A 13,132-nucleotide genomic window follows, 5' to 3' on the forward strand; every position below is an offset into this window, starting at 1 on the left:
CTCTTGCGCGCTCTCTCTCTCTCCCTCGCGCTCTCTCTATCTCTATATCTCTCCCTCCTCGCTCTCTCTCCCTCCCTCCTCCTCTCTCTCATCCTCTCTCTCCCTCCCTCCCCCTCTCTCTCCTCCTCCCTCCCTCCTCCCGCTCTCTCTCCCTCTCTCTCTCTCCCTCACGCTCTCTCTATCTCTCCCTCCCTCCTCCCTCTCTCCCTCGCGCTCTCTCTATCTCTCTCTCCCTCCGTCCTCCCGCTCTCTCTCTCCCTCTCTCTCCCTCCCTCTTCCTCTCTCTCCCTCGCGCGCTCTCTCTCTCTCTCCCTCCCTCCCTCTTCCTCTCTCTCTCCCTCCCTCCTCCCGCTCTCTCTCTCTCTCTCTCTCCCTTGCGCTCTCTCTATCCCTCTCTCCTCCTCCCTCCCTCCTCCCGCTCTCTCTCTCTCCCTCTCTCTCTCTCCCTCCCGCTCTCTCTCCCTCCTCTCTCTCCCTCCCTCTTCCTCTCTCTCTCCCTCCTCTCTCTCCCTCCCTCTTCCTCTCTCTCTCCCTCGCGCTCTCTCTATCTCTCTCTCTCTCTCTCCCTACCTCTTCCTCGCTCTCTCCCTCACTCAGTCCGTGGCCATGGAGAGCGCGCGCGCCACTCTTGCGTCCTGCCACTTCTTGAAGACGCGCACTTGAACATGACGCACGGAGACGCACACGGCTCCTCTCCGCTCCTGACGCGCAGCGCGCACCGTGGTGTTTCTTAACTTCTAAAACCCTCCTCCCTTCTTCTCACCCACCATCCCCACATCACGAACAGGGGCCCGGGCATTTGTTTTGATCCGTCCGGGGGCCCGCACATGGATGTCGCCGCGCCACAAGAAGAAGTGATGTCTCCAGCCGCCGGACACGAGGACGCGCCGACGCAAACGATGCTCAAGCAGAGGAAAGTCAAGGCGCGGCGGAAACGGAGAAATGAGTTGGTCTTGATCCAAATATGCTTGTTCTGCGGATTGCTTCTGATCGTCAAGGGCTTTTCCTTCTTAGCGGACAATTCAGGTGGGTTTTGTGACACTTTTCAAAAAAAACTGGAACGACCTAGATACGCGATGCGGCTTTTTTTGCGGTCGTTTCTGTTTTGTGCATTGTCTTGGCAACTAAAAGCGAGCGCGAAAACAGAGAGATCGATTCATCTACACGAGAAACCACATTAACACCGGTGCGAAAGAGTTTGTGCTGTGCAGCTGTGATGTTCTGCTCTGGCCCCGTCGCTACATTTCACTCGCCGGTGCCAGTGTTGCCAAGTTGCCTTATGAAACTGGCGTGTGTTCATGGTGTAGCAGCAGGCTTACTTTTTTTTTTTTTTTTTTTAGGATTAAATAGGGGGCACGTGTCAGCTTAATAGAAAACTTGAATAGACATGTCCAACAAAACACAGTGATGCATGTTTCAGTCGCACAGAGCTGGAGGATGCTGGGGGTTCTCTCCGTGACGTGTCGTACGCAGAGCAGTGAAATCAGAGCCTGGAGTTAAGACACAAAAGCTGACAAGGTTACACTCCCTCCTCCCATAGCAGGGGTCTCCATCTCTTAAAGCAGGGGTCTCCATCTCTTATTGCAGGGGTCTCCATCTCTTAAAGCAGGGGTCTCCATCTCTTATAGCAGGGGTCTCCATCTCTTAAAGCAGGGGTCTCCATCTCTTAAAGCAGGGGTCTCCATCTCTTAAAGCAGGGGTCTCCATCTCTTATAGCAGGGGGTCTCCATCTCTTAAAGCAGGGGTCTCCATCTCTTAAAGCAGGGGTCTCCATCTCTTATAGCAGGGGTCTCCATCTCTTAAAGCAGGGGTCTCCATCTCTTATAGCAGGGGTCTCCATCTCTTAAAGCAGGGGTCTCCATCTCTTATAGCAGGGGTCTCCATCTCTTAAAGCAGGGGTCTTATAGCAGGGGTCTCCATCTCTTAAAGCAGGGGTCTCCATCTCTTATAGCAGGGGGTCTCCATCTCTTATAGCAGGGGTCTCCATCTCTTATAGCAGGGATCAGGGGTCTCCATTTCTTAAAGCAGGGGTCAGGGGTCTCCATCTCTTAAAGCAGGGGTCTCCATCTCTTAAAGCAGGGGTCTCCATCTCTTAAAGCAGGGGTCTCCATCTCTTATTGCAGGGGTCTCCATCTCTTATTGCAGGGGTCTCCATCTCTTATAGCAGGGGTCTCCATCTCTTAAAGCAGGGGTCTCCATCTCTTAAAGCAGGGGTCTCCATCTCTTATAGCAGGGGTCTCCATCTCTTATAGCAGGGGGTCTCCATCTCTTATAGCAGGGGTCTCCATCTCTTATAGCAGGGGTCTCCATCTCTTAAAGCAGGGGTCTCCATCTCTTATAGCAGGGGTCTCCATCTCTTATAGCAGGGATCAGGGGTCTCCATTTCTTAAAGCAGGGGTCTCCATCTCTTAAAGCAGGGGTCAGGGGTCTCCATCTCTTAAAGCAGGGGTCTCCATCTCTTAAAGCAGGGGTCTCCATCTCTTATAGCAGGGGTCTCCATCTCTTATAGCAGGGGTCTCCATCCCTTATAGCAGGGGTCTCCTTCTCTTATAGCAGGGATCAGGGGTCTCCATTTCTTAAAGCAGGGGTCAGGGGTCTCCATCTCTTAAAGCAGGGGTCTCCATCTCTTAAAGCAGGGGTCTCCATCTCTTATAGCAGGGGTCTCCATCTCCCAAAGCAGGGGTCTCCATCTCTTATAGCAGGGGTCTCCATCTCTTAAAGCAGGGGTCTCCATCTCCCAAAGCAGGGGTCTCCATCTCTTATAGCAGGGGTCTCCATCTCTTAAAGCAGGGGTCTCCATCTCTTATAGCAGGGGTCTCCATCTCTTATAGCAGGGGTCTCCATCTCTTATAGCAGGGATCAGGGGTCTCCATTTCTTAAAGCAGGGGTCAGGGGTCTCCATCTCTTAAAGCAGGGGTCTCCATCTCTTAAAGCAGGGGTCTCCATCTCTTATAACAGGGGTCTCCATCTCTTATAGCAGGGGTCTCCATCTCTTATAGCAGGGGTCTCCACCTCTTATAGCAGGGGTCTCCATCTCCCAAAGCAGGGGTCTCCATCTCTTATAGCAGGGGTCTCCATCTCTTAAAGCAGGGGTCTCCATCTCTTATAACAGGGGTCTCCATCTCTTATAGCAGGGGTCTCCATCTCTTATAGCAGGGGTCTCCATCTCTTATAGCAGGGATCAGGGGTCTCCATTTCTTATAGCAGGGGTCTCCATCTCTTATAGCAGGGGTCTCCATCTCTTAAAGCAGGGGTCTCCATCTCTTATAGCAGGGGTCTCCATCTCTTATAGCAGGGGTCTCCATCTCTTATAGCAGGGGTCTCCATCTCTTAAAGCAGGGGTCTCCATCTCTTATAACAGGGGTCTCCATCTCTTATAGCAGGGGTCTCCATCTCTTATAGCAGGGGTCTCCATCTCTTAAAGCAGGGGTCTCCATCTCTTATAGCAGGGGTCTCCATCTCTTATAGCAGGGGTCTCCATCTCTTAAAGCAGGGGTCTCCATCTCTTATAGCAGGGGTCTCCATCTCTTATAGCAGGGGTCTCCATCTCTTATAGCAGGGGTCTCCATCTCTTAAAGCAGGGGTCTCCATCTCTTATAACAGGGGTCTCCATCTCTTATAGCAGGGGTCTCCATCTCTTATAGCAGGGGTCTCCATCTCTTAAAGCAGGGGTCTCCATCTCTTATAGCAGGGGTCTCCATCTCTTATAGCAGGGGTCTCCATCTCTTATAGCAGGGGTCTCCATCTCTTATAGCAGGGGTCTCCATCTCTTATAGCAGGGGTCTCCATCTCTTATAGCAGGGGTCTCCATCTCTTAAAGCAGGGGTCTCCATCTCTTATAGCTGGGGTCTCCATCTCTTATAGCAGGGGTCTCCATCTCTTAAAGCAGGGGTCTCCATCTCTTATAGCAGGGGTCTCCATCTCTTATAGCAGGGGTCTCCATCTCTTAAAGCAGGGGTCTCCATCTCTTATAGCAGTTACAAGGAAGAAATTGAGTCTGCATAACAGTATCATTAAGCCTGGGTAAAGACCAACGAATCATACATTATTCATCAACTCTCTCAATTAGACGTCAAAAGTATAGCTGCTTTTACACATTTGAATTATTCAGTATCATGCAGTGAGTAGAAATCCTAAATATTATAGAGAACTACTGCAAGTTCGTGATCTACACCCCGTCCCGACTGTATGATAATCAATGGCTAAGCAACAACGACACTTCATTCACAAAATCACCTATAAAGTCAATACAGCCTTTACCGTGGAGTACATCCTGTAGGTTTTTACATACAAGTACACATTCTCAGTACTTTTCTGCATACATTGTCGTTTCTGCATGCACTCCCACGCTATTGTATTCTTGCGAGTACAGTTTGGGTCAGAGCCATAGAGATATTCAATAGTTTTGACAGTTTTTGTCACGCCCCCTTTTTCGTTTTCTAATCAAGTGGCAAGGCATGGTTTAGTCGACTGGAGTCCTAAAGGGGGCGCTCCGCTGTTAAAAGGCCCTAAATGCCATGTTATGTCAGCATCCCCACGTAACACGTCGACTCCGCCTCCCCCACGCCCCTCCCCACCCCCAAAGATGCCCAGAGTAACTACTTGTTAGGATGCATGCTTAATAATAAATTACATAATTCTGTAGTGTAGCTTATGCTGTGTGCGGGTTTATGCCACATTCATTCATTAAATTTAGTACCACTATTTGGCTTATTGAGTGTCTGCGTGATGACGTCATGCAGACACTATATGTTCTTGTGTTTTTTATTATTATTATTATATTTTCCATGATTTTCCATTTAGCCCGTTTCAACTCCTTAACGCTACAACCGATTTCAACAGATTATACCTCATTACGATCGCTTTCACAGTAGTACATGTGCTATTACTGTGGACATTTGAACAACTTAGTACTTTTCCCCCAGTGAAATAAATGGGGCATTATGAGTGTCTGCGTAATTCTTTAGGCTTTATTCTTTAGACTTTTGTGACGGAGGCAGTTGAGAGAGAGAGAGGGGGAGAGAGAGAGAGAGAGGGGGGAGAGAGAGGGGGGGAGAGAGAGAGGGGGGGAGAGAGAGGGGGAGAGAGAGGGGTAGAGAGGAGAGGGAGGGGTAGAGAGAGAGAGAGGGGGGTAGAGAGGGAGAGAGAGAGGGGGGGGGAGAGGGGGGAGAGAGAGAGAGGGGGGAGAGAGAAAGGGGGAGAGAGGGAGGGGGTAGAGAGAGAGAGGGGGGTAGAGAGAGAGAGGGGGAGAGCGGGAGGGGTAGAGAGAGAGAGAGAGGGGGGTAGAGAGAGAGAGGGGGGGAGAGCGAGAGGGGGAGAGAGGGAGGGGTGGAGAGAGAGAGAGGGGGGTAGAGAGAGAGAGAGAGGGGGAGAGAGAGAGAGAGGGGGAGAAAGGGAGGGAGAGGGGGGGAGAGGGAGGGAGAGAGGGAGAGAGGGAGAAGGAGAGAGAGAGGGGAGAGGGAGGGAGGGGGGAGAGAGGGGGAGGGAGAGAGAGGGAGGGAGAGAGAAAGAGAGGGAGAGACGCAGACACTCTAGCAATGGCTTCAGCCGTTGCAAATGATCTAGTTTGGTTCTGTTTTATTCCATACATCGTTGCGGTCGTGAACTATTGAAAAGGCTCCACTCTGCACATGAACTGATACAAACGTGATCCGACCACAACGTCGGGTGGAAACGTACTCAGTTCACATTTGAACATCGGTATAAAATGTAATGAAAATAATGTAAATGTAAATGTAAAGTCAGCACCTCTCGCCGTGTTTACACATTCGGTGGTGTTTTTGTCGGCCGCGTGTCTGAGTCAGCGCCGCTCAAGCGACACGTCTCTGTCGCTCAGCGCGGACAGCAGCAGCAGACTCACATGCATATTCATGAGCGTGCATCATCAGAGGGACTCGTTTCTCCTCCCGCTGTGTATCCTGGTTACGCACGACAACACCACCTCTTTCTCCTTTTCTCCTTCTCTTTAGTCTTTCTCTCTCTCTCTCTCTCTCTCTCTCTTTGCCATTGCATTCTCCTTTCTCTTCTTTCTCTCTCTCTCTGCTTCTCCATCTCGATATAAAATGTTCTCTTCCTCTCTCTGTCTCCCTTTCTCTTTTTTTCTCTCTCTGCTTCTCCATCTCGATATAAAATGTTCTCTTCCTCTCTCTGTCTCCCTTTCTCTTTTTTTCTCTCTCTGCTTCTCCATCTCGATATAAAATGTTCTCTTCCTCTCTCTGTCGCCCTTTCTCTTTTTTCTCTCTCTTCTTTGCTTCTCCATCTCGATATAAAATGTTTCTCCCTTTCTCTTTGCCACTCCTTCCTCTCTTTCAGTCATTCGTTCACTCTTATTCTCTCTCTCTTCTTCCCGCTTTCACCCGCTCCCTCCCTCTAACCCCCGTTTACTTTACTGTTTCTCCCTTTTTCACTCTCCCTCCCACCCATTCTCTCTCTCTCTCTCTCTCTCTCTCTCAGCATCTACTTGTCTCGCACTGCCTCTCTCTTCTTTGCTCGCTCTCTCTATCCCTCTTTGTTTTCTCTCTATCCCCAGACTCTCTCTGCTTCTCTCAATCCTCTATCTTGCTCTTTCTATCTCTCTGTCTCTTTCTCCCTCACTGCCTCCTTGCTCTGTTCTTTTCTCTCTCTTTCTCCCCATCCACCCTCCCTCTTTCTCTATCTCTGTTTATCTGATTCTCTCTCTCTTTTACCTGCACTCTTTCGTCCGTCTCTCCCACCATTCATCTCTGTTGCTGTCTCTCTCTCTCCCCTCACTCCTTTCCTCTCCTGCTCCCTCTGTTTCCCACCCTTTCTCCCCTCTTTCTCTCCCTGTTTCTTTCTCGACTTGATTCTCTCTCCCGTCAACTGTTTCTCTTCCTCTTGACTTCTCTTCTCACTCCCAACATCCTCGCTCTCCCCCTTTCTCTATGTCTCTTCTCTCTCATCTTCCCTTCCTCTCTATCACTCACCCTGTGTCAATTTTCCTCCCTTTTTCTTCCCCTTTCTCTTTTCTTCTCTTTTTTTCTCTTTCTCTCACCCCCCTCTCTATCACTCTCACCCCATCACACCCCCATCCATATTCCTCTCTTTTTCCTCCTCCTCTAATTCTCTCTCTCCTTCCTTTTTCTTTCTTTCTCCATCCCCTCGACTCTCTCTGCTTCTCCCTCCTTCCAGCTCTCTCTCTGCTTCTCCCTCCTTCCAGCTCTCTCTCTCTCTGCTTCTCTTTCTCTGCCTCCTCATTTTATCCTCTGCTCTCTCTCTGCTTCTGTTTACTGCCCTCTCTCTTCCCCCCTTTATCTCTCTCTCTGCTTCTCTTTCTCTGCCTCCTCATTTTATCCTCTGCTCTCTCTCTGCTTCTGTTTACTGCCCTCTCTCTTCCCCCCTTTCTCTCTCTCTCTGCTTCTCTTTCTCTGCCTCCTCATTTTATCCTCTGCTCTCTCTCTGCCTCTGTTTACTGCCTTCTCTCTTCCCCCCCTTTCTATTTCTCTCTCTCTCTCTGCTTCTCTTTCTCTGCCTCCTCATTCTATCCTCTGCTCTCTCGCCCTGCCTCTGTTTTCTGCCCTCTCTCTTCCTCCATTTCTATTTCTCTCTCTCTCTCTACCCCTCTGCTTCTCTCCCCATTGCAAATTAAAGCCTACACCAGTAACTTTAATGCGTTTCCCTTGTCCCCGTTGTGCTCTTGTTAACTCTTCATCAGCGTGCACCGGAATATCAATTAAACTCTATTATTTATGACTCCGCTGCTAATGAAGTTGGGCTAAATAGAGCTTGATGTTTGAAGTCGCGCACTCAATGCCTCCTCCACGCCTCCTCCACGCCTCCTCCACGCCTCCTCCACGCCTCCTCCACGCCTCCTCCACGCCGCGATGCTTATTTCATGCTTATGTTTCTGTGCGTAATAGATGGTAAAACGATAGACACGGAGCACACGCTAATCCCATCAGAGCGGTGCGTGTGAAAAAGGTGAAGTCAAGTGACGAGTTCAGATCGACTCCTGGGACAGTAAATAACCCAGAGTTTTCATTCATTGCATTCAGCATCAAATTCATTGATGCTGATTGTTGTTTTGAATATATGTGAAATCTTTATTGTTTATTGTATAAAAACTCTCCAACAGACATTTCATTATGTCTGTTAATTAAACATGAACTAATACGTTTAAGACATGTTTTAACACATTTTTGTTCGATTGACATTGTTATCGGGATAGAACATTATTATTTATTGATTCATAGCTGGGTGCCTTATATTACAGAGATATAAATTGTTTTCAATATCGTTCACTCCTATTTACATAGTATACAAAAAAAGAAAGGATTCACTTGCAGAAAAAGTAGAAAAGTGAAAATATCTAGTTGTTTTTCTTTGACTCTCATCCTGGAGTCATTCTCAATCTGCAGATCAAGTCTGAGAACTCAGATATTTATCCTGCTCAGTAGTTCTTCTCTTCTCTTCTTCTCTTCCTGTTTTTGTTTACACTGTGAGTTTCACCTGAAACCAATATTCTTTGTTTATCCTAACATTTTATATTCATGGAGAAACTATTCAGGTTTTATAATTGCCTGGTGTGGAAACCAGAGCACGCACACATTTCTCAAATGAGGAAGACATCTCTTATTTTATTTTATTATTATTTTATTATTATTTTTATTTTTATCTTTTTATTTCATTTTATTTATTTTTTTCCTCCATTTCCTCCACTTCTATTTCAGATTTCCCCTGTCTATTCTGCAGAAATCTACATTATTTGTCAATTATTTGTGTTATTGTCTTTCTTTTTTTTTACTCGTATAAGCTGCAAGTTTGTTTTGACGCAAACAGGTGATTTTTGTCTATTGTCAAAATCAGGCTACGACTTCATACAGTATGTAAGTACTGTAATGTTTTGGCCAGTGTTTTGTCCACACTTAGACTCTGTTTTGCGTGCACAGAGCATAGGATATTATTTTTCCCAAATAATTGGCAGCCCTGCACTGTATTAATTCCAACCATTCAAATCGCAGTTTTCATTTGATTGTGATTAATCTCACATTAGCCCCATTTCTTCTTTTTCTTACTGAATATTGAGTACTTTCCATAGATTTGACAGTTTGAAGTTGCATGAGTTATGAATAGTTTGTGTTTTGAGCCAATGACGTTTACACCTTTTAGTGGAGCAGAAAGAGCAGGATCTAAAATGTACAGAAGATACATTTCACCATTGCTATTCTGACAAAATGAAATTATACTGTTGCTCCATCCGGATAAGATTTCACATTGGAAAGTGATAAGATGCATACAAAAAAAACCTAAATTCCCTGTGATGTTTGAGCGGGAGGCGTGGCCTGCTTTGACACACAAACCACAAACCTCTTCTCACTGCCCCTGGAGCCAGACGCCTGACACGCACCTCGTTACCTGGGCCAGAGTTCACACACCATTACACAACCAAAAAGCTGATATATTAAAATGTAGGAGATTTATCCAATGAAAAGTGACATGGCAAAACTAACTGATACGGTTACGATACTGCAGAGGTATTAAAAGAGCATTAGGGGGGATTACATGAGTGAGAGACATTTTAGGACAAACGTTATCCTCAGATCTTTGGGCCGTAAAATCTGATCAGTGCAACAGCAAGACTCTTATTACATTTAGAAGATGTTTTTTTTTATGTTATTTCTCAAATTACCAAATTAACCATTGCAATCTATTGATTTAAAGTGGGCAATGTATCAAAATTTAGATATTATGAATGTATTTTTGAAGGTTTGCAAAATGTTAATATCGTGAATACAGTTTATAATTAAATTAAACCTCAACCAATACGTCTTGGGTCCCGTCTTATTTCTGCTTTATATAATTCCCCTGGGAATGATCATTAAAGAGTTTAGTGATGTGTCCTATCACCTGTTCGCTGACGATATTCAGCTCTATTGCTCTTTTAAACCTTCTGAGATCCAGAAGCTGAACTCCTTGGTCAGTTGTTTAGTGCAAATAAAACAATGGCTGAGTCAAAACTCGTTGCAGCTAAATGCTGACAAAACAGAAACTCTGATTATTGCCCCTGATGATGCCATTCCAGGGATAAACCAGTACTTGGGTGTTTTAGGCCTGCTAAACCAAGTCTTAGAAACTTGGGTGTTGTCTTTGACAAAGACATGTCTTTAGAGCACCACTCTAAGCTGTTGACGAGGAACTGTTTCTTTCAGTTGAGGAAAATATCTAAGCTCAGGAAAATGGTGTCTCAAAATGACCTGGAACTTATAATTCATGCATTTGTGTCTTCACGTTTGGACTATTGTAACAGTTTGTTTTCCTGTCTTAACAAGAAGGAACTGTCTTGTCTGCATCTGGTCCAGAACTCTGCAGCGAGGATCTTGACTCGCACAAATAGAAGGGCCCACATTTCACCCATTCTTAAAGCCCTTCACTGGCTGCCGGTCTCCTACCGGATACAATTTAAAATTCTTGTTTTAACTTTTAGAGCTTTAAATGGTCAGGTCTGTACATCAGCGATCTGATTAAACCGTACACTCCCTCTCGCTCACTAAGGTCCTTGGACCAGAAACTGTTGTTGGTGCCTCGCACCCGTTTTCGGACCAGAGGAGACAGATCCTTCCAGGCTGTTGCCCCCAGACTCTGGAACGATCTTCCGTTCTCCCTACGTTCACTGGACTCAGTTACTGCTTTTAAGGGTCAACTTAAAACCTTTTTATTTAGTCAAGCCTTTTAAATGCACTTGTTTTACGGATTGATTTTACTGTATATTGTTGTATATGTATTGTTCACTGTAAGTTTTTTGTGTTTTTATTGTTTTATTCTGTGTTTTGTGAAGCACTTTGTGACCTCTGTCTGTGAAAGGTGCTATATAAATAAAATTTACTTACTTACTTACTTTACTAATACATGTTTGTTTTAACACATTTTTATTGAATTGACATAATATCATCTGAAAATCGTTATTGGGAATACGTTGAGATATTATTTATTTTGAATATTGTCCATCCTTCCACTCATGTAATGTTCAACACAAAATATATTTTCTATTAGCATGTTAGCATAGCTTTGATATCCACTGGTTTCAGAACATGCAAAATTAAGACTATTGTCATTTTCTTGAAACAAATGAAATTTTCTATTCACCTTATTCTGCCCCGCCCACTTTTCCCTCTTTTCCCATGTGATCACCACTTCTGTTGGAATTTCACTTCCAGTATAGCAAGAATTCCGTTGGTTTAAATGGAGAACGAGGGAAATATCTAAACAAATTAAAGTAAATTGAGTTGTGTAAAATATCCAATGTTCATGTGACCAACAAGTCAACAATGCACCGATTCCCTGGGCGGCCCGAAAACGTCTTTTTAGTCTGTGCAGAACTTATTGTCTCTGGAGGTCAGCAGCTCTATGTTAACTAATACAACTGTAAGGAGGATTACGTTGTTTGGCGGCGCCAGGACGGGCTTCTGGAATAAGGTGAAAAGCTTTTGAATGGTGAAAAGTCCTTCAAACGTCACCTACAAAGCTGAAACACATAACATACACGGATGAAGACCATTCCAAGACTATTCAAGAAAGGTCAAATTTGGTGATTTTTTTTCTATATTGATACTGAGAATCCATTTTGATGCTCAGAATTTGAAAATCCTGTTGCTTATTTTGATCACAGTCATGTTGAATGTTAAAAGTCTGTTGGTAGTTTAGTGTTAACCAAGACAAAAACACACCAACACTGAGCACTCTTTGTTTTGTCTTTGCTTGCGATGGCACAGGACAATAATGTCAACCTAAAACAAATGAGAAAGCAGAGGTTCAATGGGGTTTACTTGTGGTCTTGGGAACAGTCTCTGCACTTTAAGTCCCAGTTTGGCACATTTATGGTGATTTGGCATCAGAGTGCTCTCCTCCCTCTCCTCTCTCTCCTCTCTCCTCTCTCCTTCCTCTCTTTCTTGCTGTGAACAAGAATGAGACTGCATTTCCTTACTGAACATTTCAAAGTCAGACATTTTGGAAATAAATATGCAATCAGCAACATACTTTGAGGTTAAGATTATGTCATGATTATAATATGTGCCGTTACTCTTTCCCCATCTCGCAATCGCGCAGCCTGTCCACGCCAAACACTGCAAACGTGTATCTAATCAGGTATTTGTCCTTAAACCAACCAAGTTTTTCACCCGCAACTTCAATCTAGTAAATACATGTGTTGAAAGCACCATACTGATTTAATAAGACTTAATAAGACAAACTTTTCAGACCGGGTTTATCAGGTGTAATTATATTCACTTTGATTAGTTTTGTGTCATTGGACCTAATTTCATTGCAAGATACTGTTTTCAATCAAATGTGTCATAAATATGTTGTTTATTGTATATTGTAATGATTTTGTCCCTCACTTTGAGAATCACTTAAATGACACATTTACACAGTCATATTTTTCTGTATAGACACAGCACTTTCACATTTACAGTTATTTCATTGAAATACTAATCTATAGATACTAATACTTATTAATGCTAAAACTAGTATAGTAATAGTATTGATTGTGCTGATCACAAAAATCACATAAACAGGACAGAATTTGTCCTTTCCTGAAGTTTTAGAATTGTAACATAAAGAAAAAAATATTATTTTGTGTTGAAAGTCCATTTATTGGTTAAAAAAAGAGATAAGAAAAGGAATAATAAGAAGTTTGAAATTTGAGTGTTGTGACAAGACCATCTGCTTGTTTATTTACTTTAGGGCTGCAATGATTACTCGAGTAATTCGATTTACTCGATTATTATTTTATTGCTTTGATGATTCATTTAATCTACATATTTAATTAAAAACACGTGAATCTTTGGCGCACGGAGCGCACAAAACGACTTGTGGCGCTTTCGTTTCACACAGAGCGTCTTCCAGACCTGCAGCAAATAGTTTACGAATATACAAAAAAATAAACCGATTACGTGATTAATTGAAGAAAATAATCGATAGATTACTCAATTACTAAAATAATCTATTTCACTTTGATTATGTTTTATATTGTCTAGATCAGACTTGGGCATTTGTTGTTGTTGGTTTGATCTGGACGCCTGCAAGATTTTAGTTTCTATTTTCTAGTCTTATCTATGTAACATGTGTCTGCACTTGTGTCCTTAATAAAGATTACATGTTTTACAGAAAAGTGCATATA

The 13,132-nt window shown here is 44.3% G+C and overlaps 1 protein-coding gene across 1 annotated transcript in view; it reads left to right on the plus strand.

Annotated features, from left to right (window-relative positions):
* Positions 1-801: 801 nt before the first annotated feature.
* LOC140377050 (sodium/potassium/calcium exchanger 3-like) overlaps positions 802-13,132 on the plus strand; it is an 81,264-nt gene continuing 68,933 nt past the window's right edge. The window contains exon 1 of the mRNA XM_072462324.1: positions 802-1,026. Coding sequence (XP_072318425.1) covers positions 828-1,026 — 199 coding nt within the window. The 5' untranslated portion in view covers positions 802-827. The remainder of the gene's footprint in view (positions 1,027-13,132) is intronic.

This window comes from Eucyclogobius newberryi, unplaced genomic scaffold, assembly GCF_026437365.1.
Source record: "Eucyclogobius newberryi isolate DKJ021-1_F unplaced genomic scaffold, fEucNew1.0.hap1 SCAF_4, whole genome shotgun sequence".
Taxonomy (NCBI): domain Eukaryota; kingdom Metazoa; phylum Chordata; class Actinopteri; order Gobiiformes; family Gobiidae; genus Eucyclogobius; species Eucyclogobius newberryi.